The following is a 13,728-nucleotide window of genomic DNA, read 5'->3' on the forward strand; positions in this document are numbered from 1 at the left end:
GGTAATAATACAGTAAGCTTCAGCAGTAATTAGTGGTAATAATACAGTAAGCTTCAGCATAATTAGTGGTAATAATACAGTAAGCTTCAGCAATAATTAGTGGTAATAATACAGTAAGCTTCAGCAGTAATTAGTGGTAATAATACAGTAAGCTTCAGCAAACTAATTACTGCTGAAGCTTACTGTATTATTACCACTAATTAAGTACTAGTTGCAATATTGATGATATTTTTGCGTTTTGTTGACTCATATGTTATAAGAGACCCTCTAACCAAGAAAGTCGTGGACCAAAGCAATTTGATTTATATGAAGTTTAGAAATTTTTTCGTCATGGTGAAGAAGAAGGCCCCAACTGTCCATGTAAATTTTTGACTTGTAATGTATGAATAAAGAGCAAGAACTTATAAAAGATAAATAAATGGCAGTATAAGTTTAAAAACTAAGTATTATGTTGTATGACGGTTGTACTTTCTCTACCATTTTTGAATTGAATTTCCGCCGTTATAAACTGGAAAATCCAAAAACACTCTCTGTTATAAAACTTCAGTTTTAACTGCATTTTTCTTTCCATATTTTATATTGCCTATCTAAGCTACCTACACAGGTAAAAAATTAACATGGAGAGTTGAGGCCTTCTCCTTCACCCTCATCTTTGTGAAGATTTAAAACAAAAAAAATGTGTTTATTTCTTCCTATTGTTTTTCCAAGAGAACTTTCAGCTGAAAAAGGCTCACATTCTAAACTTTAAATCGGTAATCTAACAACTTGTTTTAAGCTCAACATATTTTATTTTCAAGAAGAAACTTTCAAATAATAAATATGCAAACATGAAATCTTTTAACTCGGTAGTTTAACCCATAAATCACTTTTATAACTTCCGAACTATTTCTTCACTAACTCACGATGCAGCAATAAATCGTTTACTTAGTTTTTAACCTTGGGGTAAACGTTGATACAATAAAGACAGTAAAGGTCTAATCAACAATTTTTTATCGAGTGATCTAACTGAAATGTCGTTCATACCTCCTAACACCGTTTCTTCGGGATAGGTAGTTTTGGAAGTTTGTGTCAAGTCTTGGGAAAGGAATTGTCCCCACTGCATAAACATGCTAGTATACTTTGCTGAAGGTACGTTGGCTTCCTTGTGAATCTCACTGGACATTAGTCTGGGATTTGGAAGTTCATTTCCAGAGGACGCTTTTCTTGGTGTAGACAATTCTTTGCGGCACAACAAGTATAAAAGGATAAATTACAATTTGAGTTTGTCACGTGTATTTCTTTAGATATACAAACATGCTTTCTTTTTTTAATTAATTTATACAATATTTTCTTAAGGTAATTCTTCTTTTCAGAAAAGTTCTCTACCACTGTCGTGAAATTTCTTTTCCCCCTTATCCCTTGGGATACTGACAAGAAGTTGCAAGAAGCCAAGTTCAAAATACTGGCAAACATGCGAGGTTAGAAGACTGACTTAAAATAAATCATCAGTTTAAAAAAAAAGCAAACAAATTTTTGTTTGTAAAACAAAAAGGCTATCAGAATTACAACACATACCAAAATCTTAGTTGTAACGCTAGTAAAAACGATATGATTATTATCAATTTTACTGTGAAGTGTTGTAAATTAGTATAACAGTTAACATCAACATAAAATATCTTATTATTATCATTTTTATTGAGAAGCCAAGTGTTACATTTCAGTTTAAAAGGTAACACCAACATACCTGATTATTATCAATTTTACCGAGGAGTGGAATGTTACACTTCAATTTAACAGGTAACATCGACAGAATTAATTTTTATAAATGTTACTGAGAAGTAGAGTGTTACGCTTTAGTACAGCAGTTAACATCGACATATAGTGTGTATCTGATTATTATAAATTGAACTTAGAAGTGAAGTGTTACACTTCAGTTTGACAGGTAACGCCAACATACCTGATTATTATTAATTTTACTGAGGAGTGGAATGTTACACTTCAATTTAACAGGTAACATCCAATTATCTGATTACCATCAGTTTTACTGAGAAATAAAGTGTTAAACTAAACATATCTGATTATTATCCGTTTCATTGAAAAGTTTAGGGTTACATTTTAGTATAGCAGGTAACATAGACAAATCTGATTATTATCAGTTTTACTGAGAAGTAAAGTGTTAAACTAAACATATCTGATCATTATCCGTTTTATTGAAAAGTTTAGGGTTACATTTTAATATAGCAGGTAACATAGACAAATCTGATTACCATCAGTTTTACTGAGAAGTAAAGTGTTAAACTAAACATATCTGATCATTATCCGTTTTATTGAAAAGTTTAGGGTTACATTTTAGTATATCAGGTAACATAGACAAATCTGATTATTATCAGTTTTACTGAGAACTAAAGTGTTAAACTAAACATATCTGATTATTATCCGTTTTATTGAAAAGTTTAGGGTTACATTTTAATATAGCAGGTAACACAGACAAATCTGATTACCATCAGTTTTACTGACAAGTAAAGTATTACACTTCAGTTTAACAAGTAACATCTCTGGAAACATAAATTTCAAATATAACATCTGAACTATACGACATAGAAATTCATTTTACAAATTTAATGTAGTTTTTTATAGAAGTATAATATTTTCCTAACAAAGAATAGAGAGATAACAGAAAGTAACTTAGGAACCATCCTGTTGCTAATTTACCTGATTGAAAAAAATACTTCATTTTATTCTTATTCCCTTAAAAATGATAAATTCTCCAAATTACTCACATACCTAATATAAGCTTTCATTTGTAGAAATAGTAAATCAAACCAGAAATGTTAATTTTAAATCTCTATATGAATAAAGAAGTAAATTAGCAACAATTATGGTATGAAGAAGCGCAAAGTGTATGATTTGGCAATTAGGTACCCACCCACCCTCTAGTGTTACAGCGGTAAGTCTGAGGACTTATAATGCTAAAATCTGGGTTTCGATACCAGTGGCATGAACAGCACAGATGGACCATCGTTTTGTGCTTGACTGCAAACAAACAGACAAGTACGAGCACGTCTGCAGGAAACGAAAAATGTTTGATAAGCAAAAACACAGTTGCAAGATTAGCATTGTAACATAAACCATGATTTATTTTAAGGAATGTGCTGGTGAAAGAATCAGATATTCTTTTAATCTGATTATAGTCTATAATTAACAAGCATTAGCAAATAAAAAATAATTGTTCACAACTGAATAACAATATAAAGGCCTATGAATATGAAACCTTATACCTAGATAATACAAGTTTCTTACACTCATAATGCAGTAAAATGAGTTCGCAGGAAGTCCGGAATTTTGTAACGATGGCCCTGCATTGGCATTTAAACATAGGATTCTTATCGTATATCCTTCCACGATCTCTTGAAATAATTAAACAAATAAACCAAGTTTGGAGAAAGATCAAATGAGATTCCCGTCTTTATACCTTACCGTCAGCATAGTCGGGGTACTTAAGTCGATTCATGCACGTGAATGCTGCTCCCCATTCAAGATTCAACAAGTTGTTACACCGACCATCGATTTCACGATATTTTTTTAGAGGATTACAAGGCTCTGTTCTGGTCGTAATCAATTCTTGCCTACGGAGTTCGTTGAGGATGTCTTCTCTTTCGTCCACCTGTTGGAAAGTTTCTGCCCTGTTAATTTCCTGTAAAAGACTTGAAGAAAAGAAAAAGCCGCATTAGTCTGCTGTGAAAGTTTTGGAGAAATGAAAACGTTTTTGTCTACTACGAAAGTTTTTTTAGAAAGGAAAACTTTAAAGACTACCTTGAAGGTTTCAGAGAAAGGAAATCCTTATTGTCTGCTGTCAAAGTTTTCGGAGAAATGAAAACGTTTTTGTCTACTACGAAAGTTTTTTTAGAAAGGAAAACTTTAAAGACTACCTTGAAGGTTTCAGAGAAAGGAAGTCCTTATTGTCTGCTGTGAAAGTTTCGGAGAAATGAAAACGTTTTTGTCTGCTACGAAAGTTTTTTTAGAAAGGAAAACTTTAAAGACTACCTTGAAGGTTTCAGATAAAGGAAATCCTTATTGTCTGCTGTGAAAGTTTCGGAGAAATGAAAGCGTTTTTGTCTACTACGAAAGTTTTTTTAGAAAGGAAAACTTTAAAGACTGCCCTGAAGGTTTCAGAGAAAGGAAATCCTTATTGTCTGCTGTGAACTTTTCGTAGAAAGGAAAACCTTATTAATCTTTCGCAAAACCACTGGATGAAAGGAAACTACTCTAGGCTCTTCTAAAAGTTTCGGTGAGAAAAATATCTATAATTCTTCTGCAAAAAGCTTCGGAGAAAGAATAAACCCTTTTAATCTCCTGCAGAAGTTCCAAAGAAAGAAACATCTACATTATTTGTCTACAAAAATACTGGAGAAGCGAATTAAATCCTCTGTCTCTTTCATAATACTACTAAAATAGAAAACTCATTTTCGGGTAAGGTGTGTGTGACCTCCAGCATGCCACTCATATTACTTAAATCTAATTTAACACGAATTTTTTCACAAAAATATTATAATTTCGAAACCAATTTTAAAAACAATAAATAACAACCGAATAGGTTTATAATCGCTATTCAGTTAGGAATAGAACGTAGGCAGCAGTTGATGCTGACTGGTTGCCCTTCCTTTGAGTCAGCAGTACTAAATTAATAATACTGCCTGAACCTTGGGTTCTCTGACTTGGCCGTTTAATTCAAATGTCGTATAGTTGGAGTTATAGTGGGAAAAGATTCAAGTTAATACCGATTTTACAATGAACATATCTTGTGTGAACTAGTACTTAATATATAAGCAATGCACGTCCTCTTAATTTATTATTAGCTATTATATGATTTCTAGATTATTATGTTCGTAACATAGGATAGTGTCGACCATCAAATTAAGATAACATTTTGTCAGGAACCCATATTTCATCTTTTTAATTTGCCCTACGACTGACATTTAGAAAAAAGTTTTATTTGTTTGTAGTTATGCACAAAGCTACACAATGGACTACATGTGCTCTGCCCACCACGAGTATCGAACCCCGAATTCTAGCGTTGTAAGTCCGTAGACATACCGCTGTGCCACTGGTGGGCATAGAAAAAAAAGGTAACTATAACTCCACGAAACACTGAAGCAAGTGTTAATGTATGTAGATAATAAACTGTGTGGAACAAATAGGGGATAAGAAATATAAAAAAAATTATATCTTAATTAGTTTGGAAATTAATTTTCATAATTCTTTACATTTTTATAAGTTATATAGATCATTGCCTGGTAAGAAACGTTTTTGTAGTAAATTCGTTTACAGAACGAAATACTGTGATCACGTATAACTAAATGAAAAACAATTTCCTTTTAGTTAATTCTTAATAGGCCTGGGCGAACTCCAGTGAACCCGTTAACATTAGATAATATCACGAGAGAACAAAAAAACTACTTGAAATATAAATAATAATTGTTTGTTTGTTATGGATTTTGCGCAAAGCTACACGAGGGCTATCTGCGCTAGCCGTCCCTAATTTAGCAGTGTAAGACTAGAGGGAAGGCAGCTAGTCATCACCACCCACCACCAACTCTTGGGCTACTCTTTTACCAACGACTAGTGGGATTGACCGTCACCTTATAACGCCCCCATGGCTGACAGGGCGAGCATGTTTGGTGGGACGGAGATTCGAACCCGCGACCCTCAGATTGCGAGTCGAGCGCCCATCAGGACTAAAATGGAGTCTTTGAGTGATGTCAACGATCCGGTATGAAGACCTAATGATTTAACTTTAAACAATTACCTGACAACTTATCAGCTCCAGTCACCATTAAAACCCTCTGGTGATAAAAAAAAGTCCTGAAAAAGCTCACTATCATAGTTCTTATCAGAATTTCTCAACAACCAGAAATAGCTTATCTGACTAATTCCAGCTGGTTTTAATATTCCCAGATTTATTCAAAATAAATACACAATACCAACATGAGAAAAAAAATCCTCCAGAATTATCATAAAAGCTTATTTAGAACTATTTGGAACTATTACCACTCAAACCACTAAATAGTTGAATCTCTTTTTTTGAGTTTGTTTTAATTACATCAACCCCGCTTAAGTTATCTTTTTAATGAGACTTTTTCAATTGTTGTTTCTCCCTCTTCCTTCATTTCATGCACCACTTCTTCGTATTTGTTGTAATTAAATTTTCAGTTCAAGTGTTTCACTTTGACATGATTATAAGATGGTGTTTGTTGGTAAGATTAATACTAAATTATTAAACTGAAAGATATGAGCCACTTTTACTGAGAGTTGATTATGTCAAATTAAAAAAAAAGATTTTGAATAGGCATATTACACGACAGTCACAACTGATGTAAAAGTCGCAGTGAATGGCATGTATCAGAACTACATTTTGACATTGTTTGGCGTTACGTAGATAGTGTGATGCCACCAATAAAATTTTTAGACGGGTATGCAACATCTGACGCAAGATATTCATACTTCTAGATCATAAAGACGAGTTCATATCAGGTATTTATAAGTATTAAAATTGTACATAATGGAATTATAAATCAAAGAAATATGGATCGACTTGGGACACCAGGACCATCCAGAAAAAGTAATGCGACAAGTTGTATCTCAGTTGTGTTAAAAGGTGAGAATCTATGAACCCAAAAATCAGCGGCAAAAGCTGTCCACGCACTCTAGGTAACAGTATGAAATATGGTCAAGAAGGATATTCATTTGTAAAAATGACACAAGCTGGTTCTACGACATGCCTATTCAATCACCGTGTATTTCAGGCAACTAGAATATGAAACGGATTTTCATGTTGTTCCATTCGAAGTCATATTGAATTTCTGTGCAGTTGGACTGTTAAATTGTGCGGTGGGAAAATCCTGTCTCCATACATTAGATGGTTTATGAATAGCCTTTAGGGCAAGGGTATGCATTGGACAGGATAACCTTGTGACGGAACCATTTACAATGGAAACTGCAATGCAGGGCAATTATCAAGTTACATATTTGCCAAATAAAGCATGATCGGACATGGCGACATAGACTGTAACAACAAATATCATTTTAATATAACTTACTCAACTCTGTGTATACTCCAAGCAATGATGAGCATGAGCACTTCAATTTAATCATGATAGTACGATTTACCCAGATAACATTCATAAGGTCTTGTTTGTTGTTTTGAATTTTGCGCAAGGCTACATGAAGGCTATCTGCGTTAGTCGTCTCTAATTTATCAGCGAAAGACTAGAGGAAAGACAGCTAGTCATCACGACTCACCGCCAAATTTTGGGCTACTTTTTTTACCAACGAATAGTGGGAATAACCGTCACAATATAACGCCCCTACGGCTGGAAGGACGAGAAGGTTTGGTGGGACGGAGATTCGAACCCGTGACTCTCAGATTGCGAGTCGAGCGCCCTAAACGCCTGGCCATGACAGGCCCTATTCATAAGGTCCTGATGAGCTTTTGACGACCATTGTTAGTTACCCACTAAAGTAGTAGTATTTAACTAAGCTTAATACATAGATAAGTTTAATTGCATAAATCATAATCTTGAGCTACTGGTAAGTTGTTCACGATCATTGTTAATCACTCATAAAATATTCTAAAGCATGATTATTCACCTAAACGTAACACATAAGTTCATAAGTAGTATGAGTTATATTTATCATATCACTATAATCATAATATCATGCCTAATATAAATCTTAAAATAAACATGAGATTCGACTCTAGAATTCGCACCACTCAGTTGAAGCTAAACAATGTCATGTTCTATTAAAATCAAGATTCAAAACTATGACGTTTAGGCTAACAGACACCAGCTCCGATGAAAACAAGATTCTTACAAAAGACAGTACCCTGGTTTAACATTGATTTACAGGTCCTAGCCGATTATATCGGAATTCAAACATCGCTAAGGCTGATCTCAAATTAGTAAACTGAAACATATGAGACACTTTTATGGCCACTTGTACGTTGTATCAAAACTATTTTGAAATTGCAAGTCAGCAAATCATACGACAATCAGAGTTGGTGACGCATGTATCAGACCTACATTTTGACATTGTTTGGCGTTACATAAATAGTTTGATGCCACGAAAATGTATCGCTTTTTGGAAAGGTGTGTACCAACCCTTTTCGATGCAAGATGCTCATACATTCAGATCATATACATGCGTTCAGATCGTATACTTAACATTTCAAAGACTTGTATTGGAAAGAAAGGAGTATGGATCAATTTAGGGCCCAGGATCAGAGGCGTCGCTAGGCACTGACACACGGGATCCGTGCTCCATTCTATTTGAAAAGTGCCCCGAATCCCCAGTTGGCGTCTTGAAAAAATCAGAAAAGAAAACCATGATCGATATCATACTGAAACGTCGAAAATTCCCGCGCCTATGGGCCCAAGTTCCGAATATTATAAGTATCTTATGACGCCTCTGCCGAGAATCATCCAGAAACAGGTCTGCAACAAGTTGTATTCCAGCTGTGGTAATAGGTGATAATCTATGAACTCAATAATCAGTGACAAAAGCTGTCAAACTGGAATAATTTTTTCCAAGCATGAAAAAAACAAAAACAATAGAGAATAATATCTATGAATATTAACAATTCTTATAACTATTATCCCACATAAGTCTATAACGAACTTTGGCACAAAATTAAACCTGACACAATCAACTCTATGTTATAATTGGCTAACTCTCAAGGCCATTCATATTGAACATCCGGTTTATGTGACACCTGATGATGACAAAACCTTGTCGAAACGTTGTACATTTGCTGTTATATTAAAGTTTTTCTTCATTACCCATTCAAGCCGTCTCCAGCCATTATTATAACATAAAAGTTGGATGACCAAGGGACAATGTCTTTATGTGACATCTTGGTTTAAATCCACCTCGCCCTGCTGTTATGGAGGATTTACATTGGATGAGACAGAGAAGACTTTCCAGCCAGATAAGGTATTTCTACTGGCAACAGAGGAAGAATAAGGCAATAAATCCTTTTTTTTACCTTGAAATTGCATTTTAAATACACGTAACAAAATTGGTACCTATTATAAGCATAAATGAACAACGGCTAAAAGAAGGAGGGGGCTGAAAAAAACAATAAATATGGTAAAACATTTAAGGAAAGCGTTGTTGGAGGCATTTCGTTTAGTTGACAGCGGTAAGAAACTATTTCCAGTTAACAGCACCAAGAAACTATTTCCAGTTAACAGCACCAAGAAGCTATTTCCAGGAAACAGCACCAAGAAACTATTTCCAATTAACAGCAGCAAGAAACTATTTCCAGATAACAGCACTAAGAAACTATTTCCAGTTAACAGCACCAAGAAACTATTTCCAATTAACAGCATCAAGAAACTATTTCCAGATAACAGAACTAAGAAACTATTTCTAGGTAACAGCACCAAGAAACTATTTCCAATTAACAGCATCAAGAAACTATTTCCAGATAACAGAACTAAGAAACTATTTCTAGGTAACAGCACCAAGAAACTATTTCCAGGTAACAGCACCAAGAAACTATTTCCAATTAACAGCAGGAAGAAACTATTTCCAGATAACAGCACCAAGAAACTATTTCTAGATAACAGCATCAAGAAACTATTTCTAGGTAACAGCACCAAGAAACTATTTCCAGGTAACAGCACCAAGAAACTATTTCCAATTAACTACAGCAAGAAACTATTTCCAGATAACAGCACTAAGAAACTATTTCTAGATAACAGCATCAAGAAACTATTTCCAAGGGTCTTTTTATGGTTGAGTGGAAATGGGAAAAAGCCTGTTCCAGAAGAAAACAAATTCTAAAAATTGGACTTAGGTAAATCGAAACAACAGATTGTATTATTTGTTCTCCATAAACACTAATCAATAGGCCCGTTAACACAGAAGGCTGCCAAAAATCTTACAATGATTATGTTATTAATAAATAAGAAATTACATTAAAAAATGGCACTCAAACATCAGGATACTATCGTGATAATATTAAAATTATCATGGTGTAATTTCTTTATGGACTATAGTCTTTTTCGATTATATTAATTTCACTATAAACCTTTCATACTTCGCTTTTAAACACGAAGAGTTTTAAAAATAGCTTAGAGTTTGTAAAAATTTCAAACACAGTACATGTGTTACTGTAACTTGTTGTTTCTGTTGTTGTTTTTCTTGTTGTTGTTTTGAAAAATATTCTAAAATTGTATGGCCACTTAAACCATCATATAAACAACCTTTTTTTGAATATTTTACGTTTTTAATACTGTTATCGAATCATTTCGAGACCTACCTTTTAGCTAAATTAGCGGTCTTATCGTTAATCACATGTGTGGCGTCATTGGTGTTAAAATGTTTTTCTTTTTTAATAGATCTTCTATCACGATGATGTTTTTTCGTAGGAGAAGATCTGTTTTCTTTCTTATTGCTATGTTTCGATGCTGAAAAATAGAAAAATTATGTTAAAGCCAGCGTGAATAATTATATATATTATTTAAAATATTATTCTAAGTAAGTATGCTAGTTTTCGTTTTAAACTTCATATATAGATTTTACTGCAATATTTTTTTTTTTACTGAAAGTTATACTAAACTGTATACCCTACCAACAAACGCCTTAATTCTGTATCAGTTAAGTTTATTACAACTGATATTAGTGAAACTTAGTTATTTGTTAGTTTTTTCAAGATTTGATACACGTGTTTATGAAATTAAGATTGACCATATATAAAAACATTTAAAATCCGAAACCTTCCAAGGTATAACATACCCTTACGTCTGCTCTTTTTAGCTATTTTCTTCACTTCTTCTAACTTCTTAAACATGTCACCGTCTTCGTCATCTAAGAAGAGACGATCAAACTTCCAGGATTCATCCAAAGGTTTTATGAGATCTTCCCCATTATTTTCGTCATTCTTCAATTGCATATCATTGTCTTTAAAATGTCTACGTTTATGCTCCGACTCTTTTGTCTGAGAGAAAATGAGAAGCAGTACCACCAAGAAGATAGCCAACCAGATCCTGAGAAATAATTTATTAGTTTTCATTCTATCAGAACAATATCTAAATATAAAGGTTTGTATTTAGTTACAACAACAGTTATTTAAGTAATAGAAAATTTAATAATTATGTTTCTTTTGTTGTTGAGCACAAAACTACACAATGGGTTATACATGCTATGCTCATCACGGGTATCGAAACCCGGTTTTTTAGCGTTATAGGTTCGCAGACGTACCGCTGAACTACTGAGGAGCATTAAAAGTTTAGAAAAAAACACCTTTCTACTCCAGATGTATATAAACGAATAAACGTTACAATTTAACGAATATTCTAATATCAAACAGTTGTGTATATTAACCCTGATGAAGCCGCAAAAGCGAAAAGTTGGTTAAAAAAAAGATATATATCCAGTATGCACTACAAATTTTGAAAGACAAAAATGTTGAGCAGAATTAAACTTATAATTATAAGGAACACTCGGGAATCTCATTTTGTTACTTTCATTCAATAATCTCTGAAAATATGCACCAATGTTTCCAGTTAGTATAGATTTAATGCTGTTTTAAATATAAAAAAAAATTAATGAAACGCGTGTGAAAAATATGGAAATTTGATGGAACTATTAACTGTTTATCCGAATTTGTAACTTATCATACTTGTAAGCCAATAAAAAACAAAATTCACGAATTAAAATAAAATTAAGTAAATATAACTGCTTTGCTCACAACACAACAAAGTTGTCAAATGATACATGTTTAATGCCTTGATTTCTAGTCGAAAGGTTCGGGTTCAGTGCTTGCTCTCGAAATTTGTTCTTTCACAAGACACATAACTTATATATCACACCATCCCCGTTCGCTTGTGCTTCAAGAAGCCGGAATTAAATAGATTTAATCTCATAATCAATATAAAAAAGGGAAAGCTACTGAAACTACTAGTAAAAGGGGGCGTTATACTGTGACGGTCAATCCCACTATTCGTTGGTAAAAGAGTAGCCCAAGAGTTGGCGGTGGGTGGTAGCTTTGCGCGAAATTCAGAAACAAACAAACAAATACTAGCAAAAACAATTTTAGAAACTAATGTTGCCTAGTAAGTCAGATTATAGTGCATGTTTTCCCCACAAAAACAAGTAGTAAGTTAAGCCTTTTCACGCCTGAAAGACACACAAGATTGGATTTAATTGTTTTTCTTGCATCAGTGGTGCTTGAATCGTAATCTGTGGGTCGGGAGTACGAATCCCGTTGTCAATCATGCTCGCCGTTTCAGTTTGGGGTATTATAAATTGACGGTCAATCTTACTATTCGTTGGTAAAATAGTAGCCCAAGGGTTAAGCAGCTGCTTTCCCTCTAGTCTATCACTTCAAAATTAGGAACGGCTATTGCAGGTAGCCTTCGAGTAGCTTTACGCGAAATTAAAAAACAAAAATCAGCGTTAATCAAATAACAAGTTAGTCGTTTTCTGCTACGGTGATTCACATTTGAAGTTATATATATAAAATTACTTTTAATAATTTAATGAATTTTGTTTTAGTTTAATACAGTTTTATATCAAACACAAGTTTGTTTAGTATTTACATGGTTTACTTTAAACGATGCTGAAGCTAGATTCAACAAGCTAATACTGCTTAAAATGTAGTTTCGGTAATCGCGGGAGGCAAAACACAAATATTGAATTTTGTAGCTTTGTGTTTAATAACAAACAAACTTATTGAATTCTGTACACAAATAATAAGGACGACTTATCGCAGCATGTAAAATTATTAAGTAATTACAATATAAATACAAAAACATTTACTCCGCATTATTTTATACAAAGTTAGGCCTAAAAGATTTCATCCGGGTTTTCAATGATTTGTTTGATAACTTTATAGATAATGAAATAACTATACCCAAATTTAAATTTACTAGAATTCAATGTAAAAATATACACCATTTCTGTACTTATATTGTTTGTAATGAACAAGTATATAAGCAAACGGTGGGTATTCCAATGGGAACGAACTTCTCTTCAAATATGGCCAATCTGTATCTGTTCTTTTATAAAAGCCCCCCAATGGCACAGCTGTATGTCAGCGGACTTAAAACGCTAAAAACCGTGTTTCGATACCGTGGTGGGTCAGAGTACAGATAGCCCATTGTGCAGCTTTGTGCTTAATTCCAAACAAACAAACAATCTTTTATGAAAACCAATTTATGAAGCAGACTTTAAATCCTAACTTATACATTTACACTTTCCGTTACATAGATGATTTAATATCTATAAATAATATGAACCTAATATATTCAACAGAACTCACAATAGAAAGAAGTAATAATAATAGTGAGGTCCATGGTAATTATTTAGATTTGGACTAATAGTGTTATTCCGAGTATCATGTTAAAAGGTATTATTATATCTCAACTAAAACAGTTCTTAAAAGTATGTAATAACTATAATTTTTTTATGGATAATGTTTTATTATTTAAAATTATTATTTTATTATTTAGAGACAGGGAATTATAAAAATACAAAATATTTTAGAAACTAAACTATCGATTAAAAAATATTTTATCGACAAAATATAGAGGGAGTTAGTTATTTTTGCTTATTAGTAGCTAATACTAATTTTTCTAGTAATTTTATTCAGTATAACCGGGAGGGAAAGACTAGCTTCGACTAACTGAGCTTGTCTCGACGTTCCCCTATTATACTTGAATATATCTTCAGGAGAAAGGGAGG

General features: G+C 33.2%; 1 protein-coding gene across 2 annotated transcripts in view; it reads right to left on the reverse strand.

Moving 5' to 3' along the window:
- LOC106464750 (peroxidase-like) overlaps window positions 1–13,728 on the reverse strand; it is a 37,556-nt gene that overhangs the window by 21,809 nt on the left and 2,019 nt on the right. Inside the window, exons 2-5 of one of the 2 annotated variants that reach the window (XM_022392543.1) lie at window positions 10,786–11,030; window positions 10,304–10,451; window positions 3,457–3,683; window positions 1,024–1,218 (exon numbers count right to left, since the gene is read on the reverse strand). In XM_022392543.1, coding sequence (XP_022248251.1) covers window positions 1,024–1,218; window positions 3,457–3,683; window positions 10,304–10,451; window positions 10,786–11,030 — 815 coding nt within the window. Of the gene's footprint in view, window positions 1–1,023; window positions 1,219–3,456; window positions 3,684–10,303; window positions 10,452–10,779; window positions 11,031–13,728 lie in introns of both variants that reach the window. The other variant, XM_013924906.2, reaches the window with a different exon arrangement.

This window comes from Limulus polyphemus, unplaced genomic scaffold (genome assembly GCF_000517525.1).
Source record: "Limulus polyphemus unplaced genomic scaffold, Limulus_polyphemus-2.1.2 Scaffold1733, whole genome shotgun sequence".
NCBI lineage: Eukaryota > Metazoa > Arthropoda > Merostomata > Xiphosura > Limulidae > Limulus > Limulus polyphemus.